The sequence below is a fragment of the Diabrotica virgifera genome, chromosome 3 (assembly GCF_917563875.1).
Source record: "Diabrotica virgifera virgifera chromosome 3, PGI_DIABVI_V3a".
Lineage (NCBI taxonomy): Eukaryota > Metazoa > Arthropoda > Insecta > Coleoptera > Chrysomelidae > Diabrotica > Diabrotica virgifera.
The window spans coordinates 269746609-269764700 of record NC_065445.1 but is presented as its reverse complement, the minus strand read 5'-3'; the positions used below and the strand labels follow the sequence as shown (position 1 = coordinate 269764700).

General features: G+C 30.9%; 2 protein-coding genes across 2 annotated transcripts in view; one reads left to right on the top strand and one right to left on the bottom strand.

Annotated features, from left to right (window-relative positions):
* LOC114328285 (transmembrane protein 185B) overlaps positions 1-11547 on the bottom strand; it is a 39784-nt gene extending 28237 nt beyond the window's left edge. The window contains exons 1-3 of the mRNA XM_028277100.2: positions 11445-11547; positions 11178-11354; positions 1093-1300 (exon numbers count right to left, since the gene is read on the bottom strand). Coding sequence (XP_028132901.1) covers positions 1093-1300; positions 11178-11354; positions 11445-11482 — 423 coding nt within the window. The 5' untranslated portion in view covers positions 11483-11547. The remainder of the gene's footprint in view (positions 1-1092; positions 1301-11177; positions 11355-11444) is intronic.
* Positions 11548-12377: 830 nt separating this feature from the next.
* The window catches only part of LOC114328273 (zinc transporter ZIP9-A), a 43897-nt gene continuing 38182 nt past the window's right edge, over positions 12378-18092 (top strand). The window contains exon 1 of the mRNA XM_050647388.1: positions 12378-12681. Coding sequence (XP_050503345.1) covers positions 12586-12681 — 96 coding nt within the window. The 5' untranslated portion in view covers positions 12378-12585. The remainder of the gene's footprint in view (positions 12682-18092) is intronic.

Here is an 18092-nt window from a genome sequence, read left to right as displayed (position 1 = left end):
CCTAAGCTTAAAAAAAGCACTTATAAAACTGTAATAGATCTGTTCAAACTTGAGTAATACCGTCTTAAAGTGGTGGTAATTCTATAAAACTACGAAAATTTCAAAAATTACAATTTTTGAGACGTCATATCATTTGAGTTAAATTTTTGAGATTTTTTTTAAAAAAACATCATTTAGTAAGATGCTTGAAAGGTAAGTTGTGCAAAATTGAGAGTTATATAAGAAAAATTGTATTAGTTAGACATTTTTAACCATTTTTAAACAAAATTCATGTAAGGCTCACTTTCCGCCCACACCGTACTTACGCCCATGTATTTTATTTCTTTCTATTATAATCATAAGACAGCTTAATTATTCTTCTTTCATGTTCAATTTGTAAAATTTTATTTGATCAATTAGTTAAAGAATTACATTACAATAACTCAACTGTGCACTTCGCCGTACGTTAGTTTACAGTGCGCCAATGTTTGTGAGAAGGGTGACTTTAGCGTTATAAATAAAAACTTATAGAAGATACAGATTTAATTTTAGAAAATTCTTTATATAAAGTTTTTTTGTAAAATTTTCTGAATTTTTCAATGGTCAAGTCAGTTTTTTTCTAAAATTTATATTTTCGGAGTTATTTAAAAAAAACATCTAATTTCGCAGTTCATTTGCTTAATAAAAAATGAAGCACCCACTTCTCGAGTAGAACTTTTTGATATGTTGTTTATTTAATTTTTAATGAAATTACAAAAAGTTCTATCTTTTTTGATTTTTTCCGAAGTGAAAATCTATATGCACTCCCCTAGTGTAAGTTTCTTGACATTTTGGTAACAAACCTGGAACGAAAAGCTATGATAAAATGTTTATTCAAAAACCGCCAGAGGAAGTGTGACACATAATAAATTTCGTCAACTGATAATTAAAAAATATTGTCAGGGTAAAAAAATATGAGAAATTAGATTAGATTAGAGGATATCCAGATTTGATCTGGATAGAGCAAGCATAATAGGGGTTCTACTGTATTTGCAATTTTTTAATATTAGTTTTCTGCAGCATACTTAGCTTAGCATATACCTACGCTATTATAAATACAATTTTATAGCTTACCTCAAATGATCTGTCATGTTTCACAGCCCAAATACAAACAGCTATACTAACAATTGATATAAAAATTAAAGGAATAAATACTAAAATCCACAAGTGTCTTGCTGATTCGAGTTTGTCACAAACCAAAAGTTCAAACATTAACAGTATTAAATGTAATGCTAAAGATATTAACATCGATTTATAGTGTACGTAGGCTTCACCTTCTAACCTAAAACCAAAATATTATTTTTACTATTGCATAAATAGGATTCAAATGGAATATCTAAGGATTCTAGGGGAAGTCAATAGAAAAGGAGTACCATTTCGTGGGTATCAACATTTTTACTGCGATATGGTTTTTTAGTGTTTAAGCAAAAAACGTGACTTTTTCATTAATTTCAATATCGTGAAAAACTACGCATTGTAGATGAAAACATTCAACACATGACTTTCTTAAAAATAATTGTTCATTACAATAAGATTTTCTCAATTAAAAAATGTTTACAGCCGAAAAAGTTATTGCAAATTGAACCAGAAAGTTAGCATTTTTCAATTGTTTATAATTGAATAGATCGCGTCGTTTGAAACACTCGCCATGTCCAAAAAAATAAATTTTCATTTTTTTGTATTTTCACTAACCTTAGATATAGAGTCACATGTTTCAAGAGAAACCCTACCCTAAATTTTTTGCTGTATCAAGAAGAACCTAACAACCTGTATATATATTTTTTAATTAATTCACAACTTTTCTTTTGTGGACATGTCAGGTTTCTCAAAAGAGTGATTCAATTATTAAAATAAACAATAAGAATATTTAAAACACATGTCACAATGTGAATTTTTTATGTAGTTATTCTATTTGTTTATCCCTTTTGTGTTATCTTCTCAGTGAAGATTAGTACTGGTATCATCATGTTTATCTGAGTTCATCATAAAGATGAATTCCTCAAGTATAGTTCCAGTAGTATTTGTTTGACTATTTATTCAATACATAATTTTTCTTCCAAGTATAGTTTTTTTAAATCTCAGGATGGTCATAAGGGCTACCACCAAAATATACATTGTGGCAAATCCAAATGGAATAAATTCATTATTTCGTAAACCAGTGACTTTAAGGAAAAATCCCGAAACAGGTCAATTTTTATTATTAAATTATGATTTTTTGGGATATATATCACACTAGTGATGTCATGCATCTTGGCGTGATGACATAATCGATGATTTTTTTAAATGAGAATAGGAGTTGTGTGATATTGAATAGGGGTTATGTGCTATTCTAAATGAGAATAGGATTGAAAGGTTATTCAATCCTCTATTCAGTAATATAAACACTAACATAATTATTTATACAGGGTGTCCAAAAAAAATGTTTGGTTAAATTAATTGAAACAAAAAGAAGAATGTGTGTAATTTATTTAATTCAAAATACTTTTACTGCTTATATTTATTTATTTACTTAAAACACGGGATAACCCCATTAACAGTTAAATTACAATACAATATCAGTTAGGTTTCAAAATATAAATTACCTATAGTATAGAATCAATAACAAAAAGTTACATTTAAATTCACTACATACTAAAAACATACAAAATATAATAAGAACAAAATTCAACAATACCATAATTATATATCACAAAGCATATCACAAAGCAAGAGATCTTTTGAACCGAGATAAAGTTAAATTGAAAATAGCATAATCAAATTCATTTAATAGCCCCATGTATCTATCCAATGGGTTGTGAATACCATATGTTGTTCTGTGGAAAGGAACGTTGAAAACATTGTGGTAACGTAGAGCTTGGTTTGGAACATTAAAGTTAATGTGATTTAACAGGTTTGGAAAATCAATAAATCCATATATGATCTTATATATAAATATAGCACCTGATATATCATGACGCTTCTTAAGTGGGGGGTAAAGATAATTGTTGTTCAATAGAGGAATAATCATGATTTCTAATGGTAGTATGAACATGGTAAGCACAATATCTCAAAAATTTATGCTAGACTCTTTCCAATGTATCAATATTATTCTGAAAATAGGGTGACCAAACAACTGAGCAGTGTTCTAAAATAGATCTAACTAAACAACAATACACTAACCTTGTTGAATTAATGGAGAAATACTTGCAATTCCTAGTAACAAAACCAAGAAGTTTAGATGCCTTTATTGAAATACTGTTTATGTGGTCACAGAAAGTAAGCTTCTCATCGAAAATAACGACCAAATCCCGAATAGAAGAAACATAATTCAATGGCATATTGTTAATAGTATAGCTCAGCGTTTCCCAAATAGAATAGAATAGAATAGAATACTTTATTGGTATAGCTTTACAGCTGCCATCATAAAGATGGATATACACGTCAGATATACAACACAATATAGTCACAGACACATAATCAAATACCTATACATACACTTAAATTTTAGATTTAACATAATGTACATTGATAAATATGAAAATTATTAATATTAGACAGAACTCATAACAGCAATCTAGTTGCTAAGTATTCTTCTACACTGTAGAATGCATGTTTACATAGTATACTTTTCACAACTCTTTTGAATTTCACCGGATGCAAAGATCTAACTTCATTTGGAAGATGATTATATAGCCTGACCCCCACATAATCTGTGGACTTCTCAAATTTGGATAGTTTGTGACCAACAGTAACAAACTGATTGGCATTCCTAGTTGAGTATGCATGTAAATCAGAATTTCTCTTGAATGAATGTAAATTATGCTTAATATACAATATGGATTTCAAGATATATATGGAAGGCAACGGTAAGATATTGTTATTAATGAAAACTTGCTTACAAGTATGCCCAAAAGGAATATTGAAGATAAGTCTAATAATTCTCTTCTGTTTAATAAACACTGTGTCTGATTTTGTGGAATTACCCCATAACGTAACATTATAAGTAAGGTGACAATAAACCAAAGAATAATATACATTAATGAGAGTTTTAATACTGAGTGTTCTCTTCAACTGTACTAAAGCATAGAATGAACAATTTAGTTTCTTATTAACATATTCAACGTGAACATCCCAACTCATAAACTGGTCCAAGAATACACCTAAAAATTTTATGTTTGGAATATTTACAATTTCAGGAATAGACACAACTGGCATATTTCGTTTGCATCTAAAATGTATATACGATGTTTTATCAATATTCAGTTGTAGCAAGTTTTGTGTACACCATGTTTGGAATAATCTGATAACCCTTGACACTCTATTTTGAAGCTCTACGTATGTATGTGCTGATACAATCACAGATGAGTCATCTGCGTACATTACAATGTGGTCATGAGTAATATGATCGGGTAGGTCATTGACAAAAATAAGAAATAGCAGTGGTCCCAACACAGATCCCTGCGGCACTCCTACATCTACACTGAAGATGTCTGACCTTTCCTTGTTTAATTCAACATAGAATTTCCTCTCCAGAAGATATGAGTTCAATAAATTTAACATGTTACCTCTTATTCCGTGGACATACAATTTGTTAAGGACAAATTCAAATTTAAGACTGTCGAATGCTCTGGAAAGATCAAAGAAGATACCCACTACAAGAAGACCATCATCAAGATGCCTATAGACAGATTCCATAAATACTTCAGTAGCCCCCTCTGTTGATCTTCCGGATCGAAAGCCATGCTGTTCTGAACACAGTGCATTATTTTTGTCCAAAAACTGTATGATCCTAGTGTAGTAAGCTCGTTCAAAAATTTTTGAAATTACATTTAACAAAGAAATAGGTCTATAATTATCAATACAAGTGTGATCGGATTTTTTATATACTGGAACAATTTTACTTAATTTTAGGTTTTCAGGAAATTCACCTGTGTTGTATACTAGGTTAATTAAATATGCCAGCGGTTCTGATATAACATCCTTGATGTGTTTGATCATTCTTGTGTTTAATTCATCATTTCCAAAAGAATGTTTATTTTTAAGACCACAAATAATATCAAGAACTTCATCAGATGTTACTGGAAAATAAACAAAACTGTCTATAGTCCACCTATGTGATAAAGTACAGTTTTGAGGGTTATTGTCAAGCCTATTTTTTAGTGCATTATTTTTGTCATTGAAATGGCATGCAAAAAATTGAGCTAAATTTTTATCATCTGATATTAGTTTGTCTTCAATTTTGAGTTTAATTTTATTAGTACTTTGCTTTCTCCCTATAGTTTTATTTACTATACTCCACATAGTTTTTTGTTTATTATTACTACTTATAATTTGAAGATAATTGAATTCCCTTTTCTTTTCAGCAATAAGATTATTGTATTCCTTCTTGGTAGCTTTATACTCATTCCAGATGTTACTATTATTAGAGTTTTTAGCTTCATTAAATAGGTTTTTTAATTGTTTACTCCTAGCATATATGTCATGATCAACCCAACCTTTACTTTTATGCACGTCCTTACCTATTTTACTTTTAAGGGGACAGTTTGAAGTAATAGCAAAGTTTAAAGTATCCATAAATTCGATAAAAGCGTTATTAATATTACTTTCATTGTATACCTCGTAAAAACCAATCCTCATCAAGTCTTGTTTTAGGATGTCTAAATTATTATCATTTAAACACCTAAAACACTGCTGTTTTATATTAGATTCCATCCTATCCTGATTACGACTTACAACAATGTCAAAAATAATGGCAAGATGGTCACCCATATTGGGTTGATTGACTTGACAAGTATGATTCATAGTGATATTATTAGTAGCAATGTAGTCAATTTTTGTTTTAGTTACTTTATTGTTATTCATGAAAATACGTGTTGGTATATTTGGGATATTAAGAGACAAACCAAACGATTGAAAAAGATCATCTAATCGAAGTTTTTCATTGCTCTGAATTAAGTAGTTGATATTAAAGTCTCCACAGAGATAAATTTTATCAACACGGTTGTGAAAATGACCTAAAATATTAAAACAATTATTTATAAAAGAATCTAGATTGCTGTTAGGCGTTCTGTACACATTAATGACTAGAAATTTACAGTTACTGATTAAAATAGTCACAGCACAACATTCAAAGCTTTCTTCCTCAGAGAATTTACGGCAATCAACGACTGAGACTGCATACTTGTCTGTCCCAGATTTAGATAAAATAAGAGTTCCACCATGTATTTTATTTTTTCTAGTAAAATGGGTTACCAAAGTGTACCCTGGGATATAAATAAGATTAATATTATCCTCATTACACCAGTGCTCCTGAATACATAGAATGTCAGGTTTTTCAGCATTAGAAAAAAGCTCAAGATTTAAAAGTTTGTTTGTTAAACATTGTACATTAACCGAGATTAACTTCAATTTAAAGTCATTTACTATACGTGAAATAGTTGTATTGCTTGAGGACCCACCTAATGCGACAGCGTCCTCCTCATCTTGAAAAACGAGACTAATGCTCCACTGGGCCAGATTTCTCGCTTCCATGCATTCTTAATTAAGTCTCGTCTAATGGTCACTTTCATGGATGCATATATGTCAGGTTTTTTGGACTGATGGATTTCGCATTTTACGCCATCTAAATGATTTTCCAGGAACTTTTCTAATTGCTCCGGTTTTGTGTCAGGCTTTAGGCGAGTCACATGTAGGTTGATCATTTGTGGAACAGCCTCAATGTTGCAAGGCGACTCGGTACTTCCAACTAAGAACTTCCTCTTTTTTCTATGAGCTACCTGTGTCCACGCACCGTTGCTTGAAGACTCTGAAAGAACCGGAGCATTATTTTCAGTGTTCAACAGATTATGTAAAACAGTTTGAGTTTTGGCTTCTTGCATTGCGGCACTCATTTGTCTTGATGTAATGTATTTTTTTTCATTTGGCACTTCATTTCCAAAGTTTGTCGATGTTGAGGATCGCGCTAGCGTTCCGTCTGCAGGAATTTTAGTCACTACTAATTCAGTTTGTTTACGATTAGTAAGGTCATTAACATTTTGTAGTTGTTTATCATCTTTACCAGGGGAAGTCCAGTTTTTTCTTTTGTCAACGTTAATTACCTTGAATTCAGGTTCTTTAGTTTTTTGTTTTACTTTTTCTTCAAGGAGCTCGTTAGTTCTTTTTAACAATTGATTATTATCAAATAAAATTTTATAATAGTGGGTCGCGACCCGGTACCGGGCCACGAAAGCAAAATGCCGGGTCGCCTCACCTCTCCGTTTCACATCTTGCTTTTTAAGAACTGATTGACAAAACTACAAAAAACCTCACCTTAATTTATTGCTGGATGAGATTTCAGAAGCTTTCAAGGAACATCTGCTAGGACTGGAGGCAAACCTGAAGGAATATTTTCCCCCATCCACAGCAACAAAGCATGGATAAGGAATCCATTTACAATAAACGTAGAATCCGAGACAGGACTTGCGGATTCAGATATTGGCACTCAAAGACATATTTGACAAAATACCAGCAATAGATCTTTGGTAGTCTTGCCGCCAGGAGTAAGTACCCAATTTCAGCCAAAAAAGCGATAAAGTTTCTAATTCCTTTTGTTACGACTTATAAGTGTGAGGCAGAGTTTTCAACACTAGTTTTCCTCAAAAATAGATATAGTGACCGTTTGGAAGTCGAACCGGACCTGAGAATAAAATTAACATCTTTTCCTCCAAACGCGAAGTTTTTAGTTAACCAGAAACAACTGCATACTTCTCATTAATAAACTATTTGATTTTTATTTTGTTTTATTATATTTTTGTTTGAGCTTATGATTCTTTATTAAAATATCTAAAACTATATGTTTTCTTGTACACACACAGACACCAGGGTATGAAAAAAAATTAGTGGGTCACGAAGGATAAGCACAAAAATAACCGGGCCACAGAAAAATAAGTTTGGGAAACGCTGGTATAGCTTGTTTCGATTCTATTGACTTTACGAAAAAAACCTATAAAACAACATTTTTTATATTCAAGTGAAGTTTGTTCTGATTGCACCAATTTTGTAATCTGTCTAAGTCATCTTGCAACAGAGCTTGGTCTTTTAGGCTATCTATAACTTACCAAAATTTCAAGTCATCTGCCAACATTAGACATTTGCTATTTAGGAAACAGGAAATGATGTCGTTAACAAAAATATTAAAAAGAAGTGGAGAAGTGTGGCCACCTTGAGGAACTCCAGATGTTAGTGAAATACTATCAGACAGATGACAACCAATCTTGACTCTTTGACTTCTAGCATATCTAGAGTTTTTAATCCATTCAACAAACGTGTCATGAAAGCCTACATTAATAATTAATTTGTCCAAAAATATTTGGTGATCAACACAATCAAATGCCTTGGAAAAATCTGTGTATATAGCATCTACCTGTTTACAGTTTTCCATTTGAGATAATATATCAGATTGATAACAAACCAAGTTGGTTGCAGTGGATCTTTTGCTATAAAAACCATGTTGAGATTGAGATATTAAGCCCTTACAGAACCAAGAAAGTTGCTTTGCTATAAGACAGTCAAAGAGCTTAGGGATTGCAGATTGTATACCTACATATACTACGATAATTTTCAATGTTGTCTTTCTGACCATTTTTAAATATAGGAACAATATAACTTTCTTTCCATGAAGAAGGAAACATCGAGGTTTCCAGAGATCTGTTAAACAACATAACAAGCGACATTACAAGGGTACAGACACACTTTTTGAAGTTATACTTCTTTAGGCGCGATTGAGATTGAGGGTGAGTTTATATTGATCTGCGCGCATGCGCACACCGACAGTATGGTATTAGTCGTTATACGGGCTCTGATTGGGTGTTGAAATGATCTGTCAATAATAAATAATTGTTCAATATGAAGGTAAACAAATGTATAATATATTAGTTTTATTGTTGTGAGGACATAAACAAAAAAGTTTATAATTGTAGTGAATTTTAAATAGTTTTTAAAAGCAACAGGTACTTAATACTTAATTGTAAATGTATCATACCTATTTGAACCTACCAAAATACATAGTATGTAATACTTTTATTTGCATAATTTAATTACCATCAAAATTTCTATCAATATTCACGTAATATATTATTTTCTTACTCTATGTTTTGTTGTATTTTTTCAATTCTAAATCATTTCAATTCAAAATCAAAATAATTGAAGTCAAAAATGTCAAAAGTTTAATCCGTTTAGTTAGTCGATCTTCACACATAATGACACATTGTCTCCATGGCGAAACGTTTAAGGCGAATGAACCCCAATACCAACCACGCTAATAAGCTGGTTCAAATCCCGATAGAAACTTTTATTTTTTTTTTATACATTTTATGATTGTAAGTATATTTATTATATAATTTTATTTTCAGAAAATACGTATTTAGTTAAAAAAATTTCCGACAATGTTCAGAAATCATTTGTGACATGTTTAATGTGTTTGTGTGTGTTTTATTCTTTTATTTTAATTTTTGGCACTGATTTAATAAAAATGTTTGAGAAGTAGTAAGTAAAAATTAGTTTAATATTTAAATAAAATATAAATAAAAAGTATATTAATTTCGTTTAAATCATATAATAGAAGTATAACTTCTTACGTGCGTACAAAGTACACACACATTCTTTTTTAATAAATAATTAGCACTCCATCTGGGTCAGCAGTGAGCTTATTGGGTAGTTCACATATGCCATTAAAAATATCGGTTGTGGTAATCTTCGAAGGACAAATATTTGTACTAACATTGCTGTTTGATGGATGGATAGGTATGTAAAGGTTATTGCTATTAGGTGAATACATAGTTTGGAAGAAGTTCATAAATAAATTAGCTATTTCTTGACCATTTGTTGCTGATTGGGCTTGTAAATCTACAATTGTGGGACTGCTCTCATTTAAAAAAATCTTATATTACATTATCATGTTTAGATGGATATGTCACTAGTATGATATATACGTCAAAAAATCATAATTTAAAAATAAAAATCGACCTGTTTCGGGATTTTTCCTTAAAGTCGCTAGTATACAAAATAATGAGTTTATTCCATTTGGCTTTGCCACACTATATAACTCCAGAGGAAGGAGACCTGGGATAGGCTCTAAAGATACACAGTTCCTATACTATTCAAGGTGGTGAGACAGGTCACACAAGATTCTACAGCCATCTTTTCCTACCAAAGTACTGAGCCATAAATAACTGTTGGTCATATCACTTAAGGGTTGAAACCTTTGGTTTCAACCACTGTTTACAGGAATCATGTTCTGATAGGGATCACGTTTCTCAATATGAAATAATCTGGACCCCGATTTTTGACCCTTTGTTCGTTATTGATCATTTGCTATCTGTACACTGTAACAAACGAAGGGTCAAAAATCGGGGTCCTGAGTAATTGTAAATGCTGCATATAACGCCTAGTCCATGTTAGTCCATTTTTACAATCATACATAGTTAAATATACTTTAACGGCTTAGCAGCTATTAGAAAATGTGTTGACTCCATGGGACCAACACAGCAGCATGGTAAGGCAAAATATATCTTAGCCCCATCGGACCAATGTTACCTGCTGAGGCAGTATCAGTGAGGGTCCTATAGGACCAACATGGCAGTGAACATGTTAAGGGGATGTATAATAAATTATGTTTTTTGATATCTCAATGAAACTGATGCTTGCTCTTCCTGCTTTCACTAAATATGTCTCAGTTTAACTGCACACATACCTTTGTTTAACTTCAATTGAACTTCATATTTAAAACTATAACAACTGCTACAAAAAAAGTAACAAAATAACAAAGTATTGAAACTTTCCTTTTTAAAAAAACAATATGTTAAAACATTTATAATATATTCTTACAGTAGGAAAAATGAAAGAATACACATGAACGAACATATAAAACACGCTGTATTTTCCTGTCACCAGCGCAAGTACATGTAATAATTATTATTACATGTACTTGCGCTGGGCAATTTTCTTTGTGACACGGTGACAGGAAAATACGGCCTGTTTTATATGTTCGTTCATGGGTATTCTTTAATTTTTCCGACTGTATTTATCTCTAAAATAGTTTCTAATGTGTATAATTTTACTTGCACCATGTTTTTAATAAGTTGTTATTAGCATTAGTTATTTTTAGATTACATTTTAATTAATATTAAATTGTTTTGGCTTACCTGAAATGTGGATACCTCCACCAGACATAGCTCCCCACCGTTGCTCCCATTATTACTAAGACCTTCCATACCCAAATTGGAGTAAAAACAGTCCAAAAGGACCAGTGGATGTGATTATCTAGTTTTAAGGCGAAGAGAATGGTAAATACTAGGAGGCAAGTATGTACAACAAACTTACTGAAATTAAACATGAGTTAATGGTATCTTGAAAATGAATATTGTAAAAATGGTTCAATATCACTTAACGAAATTGAAGAGTTTTATTACCTTGGATTAAAATCTTGAAAGAGTGATTGCAGGTTCATTGTAAATTGTAAATTATCTATTTATACCTCTTCTGTATACATTTTTGTAGACTGACAAATAAACGTCAAGAACACGGAATACCAATCTTTTGACGCATCGTCCGTCAGATGATGATATGAAACTAGGCATGTTTTTAAGAATAGGGCAACTTGGCAATGACGCAATTTATTAAAAATTTGAATAAAATATTGTATTCAAATTCATAATAATTTCCGTGTAAAATAGAGATAATATCTTTCCGAGATAATCCAAAATGTATAGAACTATAAATATGCGGCTTATCGGCTTATCGTAGTCCCCGTAACACTACACCAGAGCATTGAAATTTGGCAATAGGGAATAGAGGGCCGCCTATAAAAATATCTGTAAAAACTTTTCCAATAGACCTTTTAGAGAAAGTACTGTTCCAAAAATATTTCCAGGACTTCCAAAATATTTGACAAAGAAGATGGTGCCAAAGGAAAAGTCTCATGAAAAGGATAGAATTAATTATAGTATTTTTACTACAAAAGCAATATTACGTAGGTCAAAATTTTTGACGTAAGAGAACTGTCAAAACATTAGAATGTGACTTTTCTTTATTGCCATGTTTATTATAAACATGGCAATAATGAAAAGTCAAAGTGTATTTTATTTACTAATCACTGCGTCTATTATCTCATTAAAATAAATAAATTTATATTGTGTTAATTTTATCCAATATAAATCTTTAAAATTGTATTCTTCCCGCTTATCTATAAATAGGCCCTCTATTTGACATCTCGGCGGTGTTGCCACATCTAAGCCGACGGAATGTTCAAATAAAGACGGCAAATGACGAACGATGAAGTTCTATGGAAAGAAAAAAATTCGGTCACGAAAAATGACACATGTCTAATTGACAACTTTGACATTACGGCAACCGCAAATGTCACAACATGCATTTGACATTTCTGTAAATTTTGCAGGATACGTGTAAAGTTATAATTTTAAAATTTAGTTAATGTTTGTTGTAGTATTTTGTTGTGATACGCACGCATTTTTTATGTACACATTACAAACAATGCCTAAATATTAAAATAAACATTTAACTCCACCGTGTTCTAGTTATAAACGGCAAGAAATGGAAGAAACAGCTGTGTTGTTGGCACTGGTATTTGTTATGCTAGTTGGGTCCTTTCTAGCAGGATCTATCCCATTATTTTTTACATTTTCAGAGGTAATCTCATATTTACTGTTTATAAATAATTTTAAGTTAAAATTTATCCCGTTTATTCATTATTTTCTACAGTAATATATTTCACCTTTACACAAGACATGTATGTTAATTATTTCTTATTATCAGTAAGATATGATATTTAAATTGTTACTTCATGAATTCCAATTTTTTTACCCTATTACCGAACCTTTTGCATGTGTTTAACATATTTCTTTTTGGATGTACTTTCTTTAGACATTGTTTCTAAAATTTTTTGTTTAATCCATCTTTTTTTTTAACATTTAAGTGATCTAATTTTCTATTTAGTCAAGAAGTATCATGTATTTATGTTAAGACCTGATTAAAGTTCACTTATTTTTTCCTTTCTTTTATTACCAATTCCTTCAAATGTTACATGTTAATTTTTATTGTTAATGCATTTTCTTTTTATTTGGTGATTTATTTCTTGAATCAGCATTATTTCAATTTATATTATTATTGTTAATGCATTTTCTTTTTTTATTTTGTGATTTATTTCTTTAATATTTTTATTATATCTTTATTTCAATTTATATTGTTATCCAATCTTTGCCGTAGCATATTTTGTTTAATTATTTATTTTATATATTTTTTGATAATGCCTGTTTTCTGCTATTGGTCAATCTAACTGTTGTTCTTTCTGGACATCATGCTTCTTTATCTTTTTATGTTTGTCAAAGTAATTTATAATATCAATGAAATGTGTTCACTTAAGTACAGCTCCCAGAACGAAACATGGCGATGAGATAAGCTGTCATCAGCCATGGTTTACTCTGGGAGCTGTAGGTATAGTATTTAATTTATGGTATGTGGTATAAAAAAAAAGATACAGTTAAACAAATACTAGCCAAAGCATGGGAATATGACATGGACGTTTACAATCTCTTTGTAGATTTTAAACAAGCCTATGATTCAATAGATAGAACAATTCTACCTAATATATTGGAAGAATTTGGCATACCATCAAAATTAATACGACTAGTGCAAATGACAATGACAGAAACAGAAGCACAAGTATGTATTCAAGGACAGATCAGAATATTGAAAAGGTTCAAAACAAATTTTTACGTTTCGCAGCTTTTAAGATGGGTTTAACAGTTAGAAATTATACTTATGATAATATATTAAAGAGATTAAATTTACAAACTCTTGAACGCAGAAGAGTCATGTTGGATATTTGTTGTCTTCGCAAAATTATCTCTGGTGCTATTAACTCCGAAGAATTGATAAGTCTTGTATACTTTAATATACCTGCTAGATTGACACGAAATCCACAAATATTCAAGGAACAACGACATGCTACAAATTATGGTCAATATGCACCAATTAGTAGATTGGCCCTGTATGGAAACAAGTTTAGTCATGTAATAGATCTGTTTGGTTCTTCAGTTTCCTCTATTAAACAAGAACTTGGGCGTCTTGAATTTTGAATTTAAAAAATTAAATAGATTTAACTGTTATAGTTAATTCAGTTGTTTTCATCATTTACAAATAATTTATATTCTTTTTTATTTTTTATGTTTGTGTTTTATAGTTGTAGTTTTACATGTATCTAAATTTTATATTTTCATTATTATGACAAAAGCTCTGCTTTATTGTATTTTGTATGTATTGGGTTTATCCCGTTAATAAATAAATAAATAGATCACTGATGCGTTTACGATAACGCAAGGACTGAAACAAGGCAACGGACTGGCTCCAACGCTTTTTAATCTTGTTCTTGAATATGTAATTAGACGGTTGACGGTAAGCGGAAATAACATACTTACAAACAAATCTACCCAATTAGCAGCATACGCGGATGATATAAACATAATGAGCAGAACAATGAATGCAGCGGAAGAAACCTACGTTGAGTTGAAACAGAGTGCAGAAGCAGTAGGGCTAGCAATAAACACAAATAAAACAAAACTACTCATACAAACCAGATCAAATAGACCGGTGCAACAACACTTTATTGACGATATAGAACATGTGAATAGATTCACGTACCTAGGAATGGATCTGGTTGCAAGCAATGAAGAAGAACCGGAAATAAATAGAAGGCTTGTGCTGGCAAATAAAGCCTATTTTGCGATGTGCCACATATTCAAATCGCGAGACGTACACCGGAAAACAAAACTCCGGGTATATAAAACAATAATCAGGCCCATAGTAAGTTATGGCTGTGAAACATGGGTGGTGACACAAAAATCTGCCAATGCATTAGATGTGTTTGAAAGAAAAGTATTACGTAGGATACTGGGCCCAATAAGTGAAAATAACAACTGGCGAATTAGGTATAATAGAGAAATATACGAGCAATATAGCGAACCAACTCTAGCACAACACACTAAACTGCAGAGATTACGGTGGGCAGGGCACGTGGTCCGCATGCATGAGAGTAGAATCCCCAGAAAGTTGCTGAATGCAAGAATGCAGGGAAGAAGACCTGTTGGAAGACCTAAAAAGAGATGGGAAGACGAAGTCGATGAGGATGCCAGGAACTTTCTGGGAACGCGTTCATGGAAAAGAACAGCGGTAAATCGAAATGATTGGAGAAGCTTATTGAAGGAGGCCAAGGCTCGATTTGGGCTGTAGTGCCATTGGATGGAGGATGGTATAAAAAAAGTACCCTTTTTGTAACACTAACCCACTCAGGCAAACAGCAGTTGTTTTGAGTTTCTAATTTTTCTGCATTTGTTTTTTTTTTTATTTAATTAGTTATTAATAAGTTAAGTCCAAAAATTTGAGAGTTAGAAAGTCATATAAATACCTTCAAAATGGTGTTTTTGAATGTGTCTATCCTTATGTGTTGCTTAGAAAATCATAGAATAAGTCAGAAATTTCGGTTTTTTATAAATGTTAATAACTGTTAAAAAAACGAACTTAGAACCTTCATATTACATGGAATGTTAGGTCTTGTGGTGCTTAAATATGATCCAAATTTCAAAGCGATCAGTCAGATAGTCAATGGTTAAGAAGTTATTCTAAATATTTATAAGCAAAAAATCGACATGTTTTTGAAAAAAAAATTTTTCAATATATAAAATTGTTTTTCTTAGTAACTCTGTAGAATTACTGTAACTTCATTATTTTCTGACATATTATTCATATTATATTGTTGCAAAAAATTTAATTTGGGATAAAAAAAATTAAATAACTTTTAAACTATTTGGCCCTTTGCTCTTAAATTTTGAGCATATTTTTTAAGTACTACAAGTCCCAACATTCCATGTAATATGAAGGTTCTAAACTTATTTTAAAAGAGTTATTAACATTTTTAAAACACCGAAATTTCTGACTTATTCTGAAATTTCCTAAGCAACAAAATAAGGATAGAAACATTAAAAAAAACACTGTTTTGAAGGTTTTTATATGATAGCACTTTATGCTAGTACATGAAAAAAACGAAAGTAGATAATTTTTTGACCTTAAGGGGGTAGGCGCAAAATTTCGGCTTAAATACTTTTTAACAGGTTAATTGCCGAATACTCTGATCGGAGTGTGCTGACCTCCTTCCATGACGCCAACTACTCTGATGAGAGTATCGATCACATAATTGAAGTACAACTCATGGAGTAGTCGGAGTTACCGAAGGAGGCCGGCACACTATATCGGCAGTCAACCTGTTAAATGTATTAATTTCTTTTCAAATTCTGAGAAAACTAATAAGTATTTTTGAAAAATTTAAACGCAGAATGAAAGATTACGTTATTACCGAGGGCTAAAAGTTCCTAAAAACTTCTATAATGTTTATAGTCCAGAATCCGAAGCTTTTCACCTCACAATTTTTACAGAATGGATCGATTTACTTGAAAATTTGAGAATAAGTAGTGGATAGTCCAAGGATCAAAATCTATATGATGCCGAAAGGCGCTTTCACCATGGGGGTGGTAGCCCCCATCTCGGGGGTGGATATTTTTTATTATATTTTGACCACAAAAGTTGATAAAAACATTCATTCTAAGCAAAAATGTTCTATACATTTTTTTGATAAAATTTATAGTTTTCGATTTATTTGCTATCGAAAGTGTTAGTTTTATATCGAAAAAAATCAATGTTTTTTGATATACTCATTTACGATTCACTCAATTTTTACTGTAGAAAAAATTTTTTCAAACCGAGTTCTTGGGAATTAAATAACCTACAATTTCATATTTAAACATTTTTTCGTATCTCTAATGCTAATCTTTCTATTCTGAAGAAAATGGCATTTTTTACCAAACTATAAAAATTCGTTATTCACTTTTAACTCCAGTTTTTTAAAAACTAATCATTCTAAGCCAGTTAAACTTCTAGAATCTATTAATAATACATAAATAAAGAAGAAGGAATAAGGAAAATGACTAAAAACACCGCTAACTTATATTATTATGCTTCCAATTGGATTTCTCCATTTTTTTTTTCAAAAAAATATATTGATTGTTTAACCGTAATTTTTTTATTTTTTATCTTAGAAAGTTTGGTGAAAAAGAATTTTGTAGGTTTTTACAAGACCTATAAGCCTATGAATATTAAATCTTTTTAAAATCCTCAGTCGCAAAAAGAGGTGACGTTGATAGGTAAAGGTGGTTTTTGCATGTTATTACAAGTTTTAATTGTCAATATCTCACTCAATTTTTGCTGTAGAAAAAATTTTTGCATACCAAGTTCTTGGGAATTATATAAGCTACAATTTCATATTTAAACATTTTTTCGTGCTAATCTTTCTATTCTGAAGAAAAAGCCATTTTTTTCCAAACTACAAAAATTCGTTATTTGCTTTTAACTCTTTTTAACATTTTTTAAAAAACTATTCATTATAAGCCGGTCAAACTTCTAGGACCTATTAATAATACATAAATAAAGAAGACGGTCAATGACTAATTTTAATTAGGATGGTGATTAGGGGGTTGCTTCCGATCACTTTTTCGCTGAAAAAAATAGGGACCGACATTATTTTCATTATGTCACATAATTTTTGAGCTAGAGACTTTTTTTATTTCTGGAGATAGATATTTTTAAATACTTTAAATTAGTTTAAACAAGTTATCCTCGAAAAATGCATAGTTTTCCCGTCTTTTGACTTTGAAACTACAATATTTAGCATTTGACAAAGAAGAGCTAACATAATAAAGTATAGCTCGATTACTATTGGTCTTAAAGAAAATAAAAAAAACGGTTTTTGTTTATTTTTTCAAAAGGTACATTTTTGTTAAGTAAAGTTGTTTTGATAAAACGAAATCTTTTGGAGTTATTAGCAGAAAACTTATTAAAAACATTGATTTTTCCGATATAAAACTAACACTTTCGATAGCGAATAAATCGAAAAATACTTAATTTACCCCCATGGTAAAAGCGCCTTTCGGCATCATATAGATTTTGATCCTTGGACTATCCACTACTTATTCTCAAATGTTCAAGCAAATCGA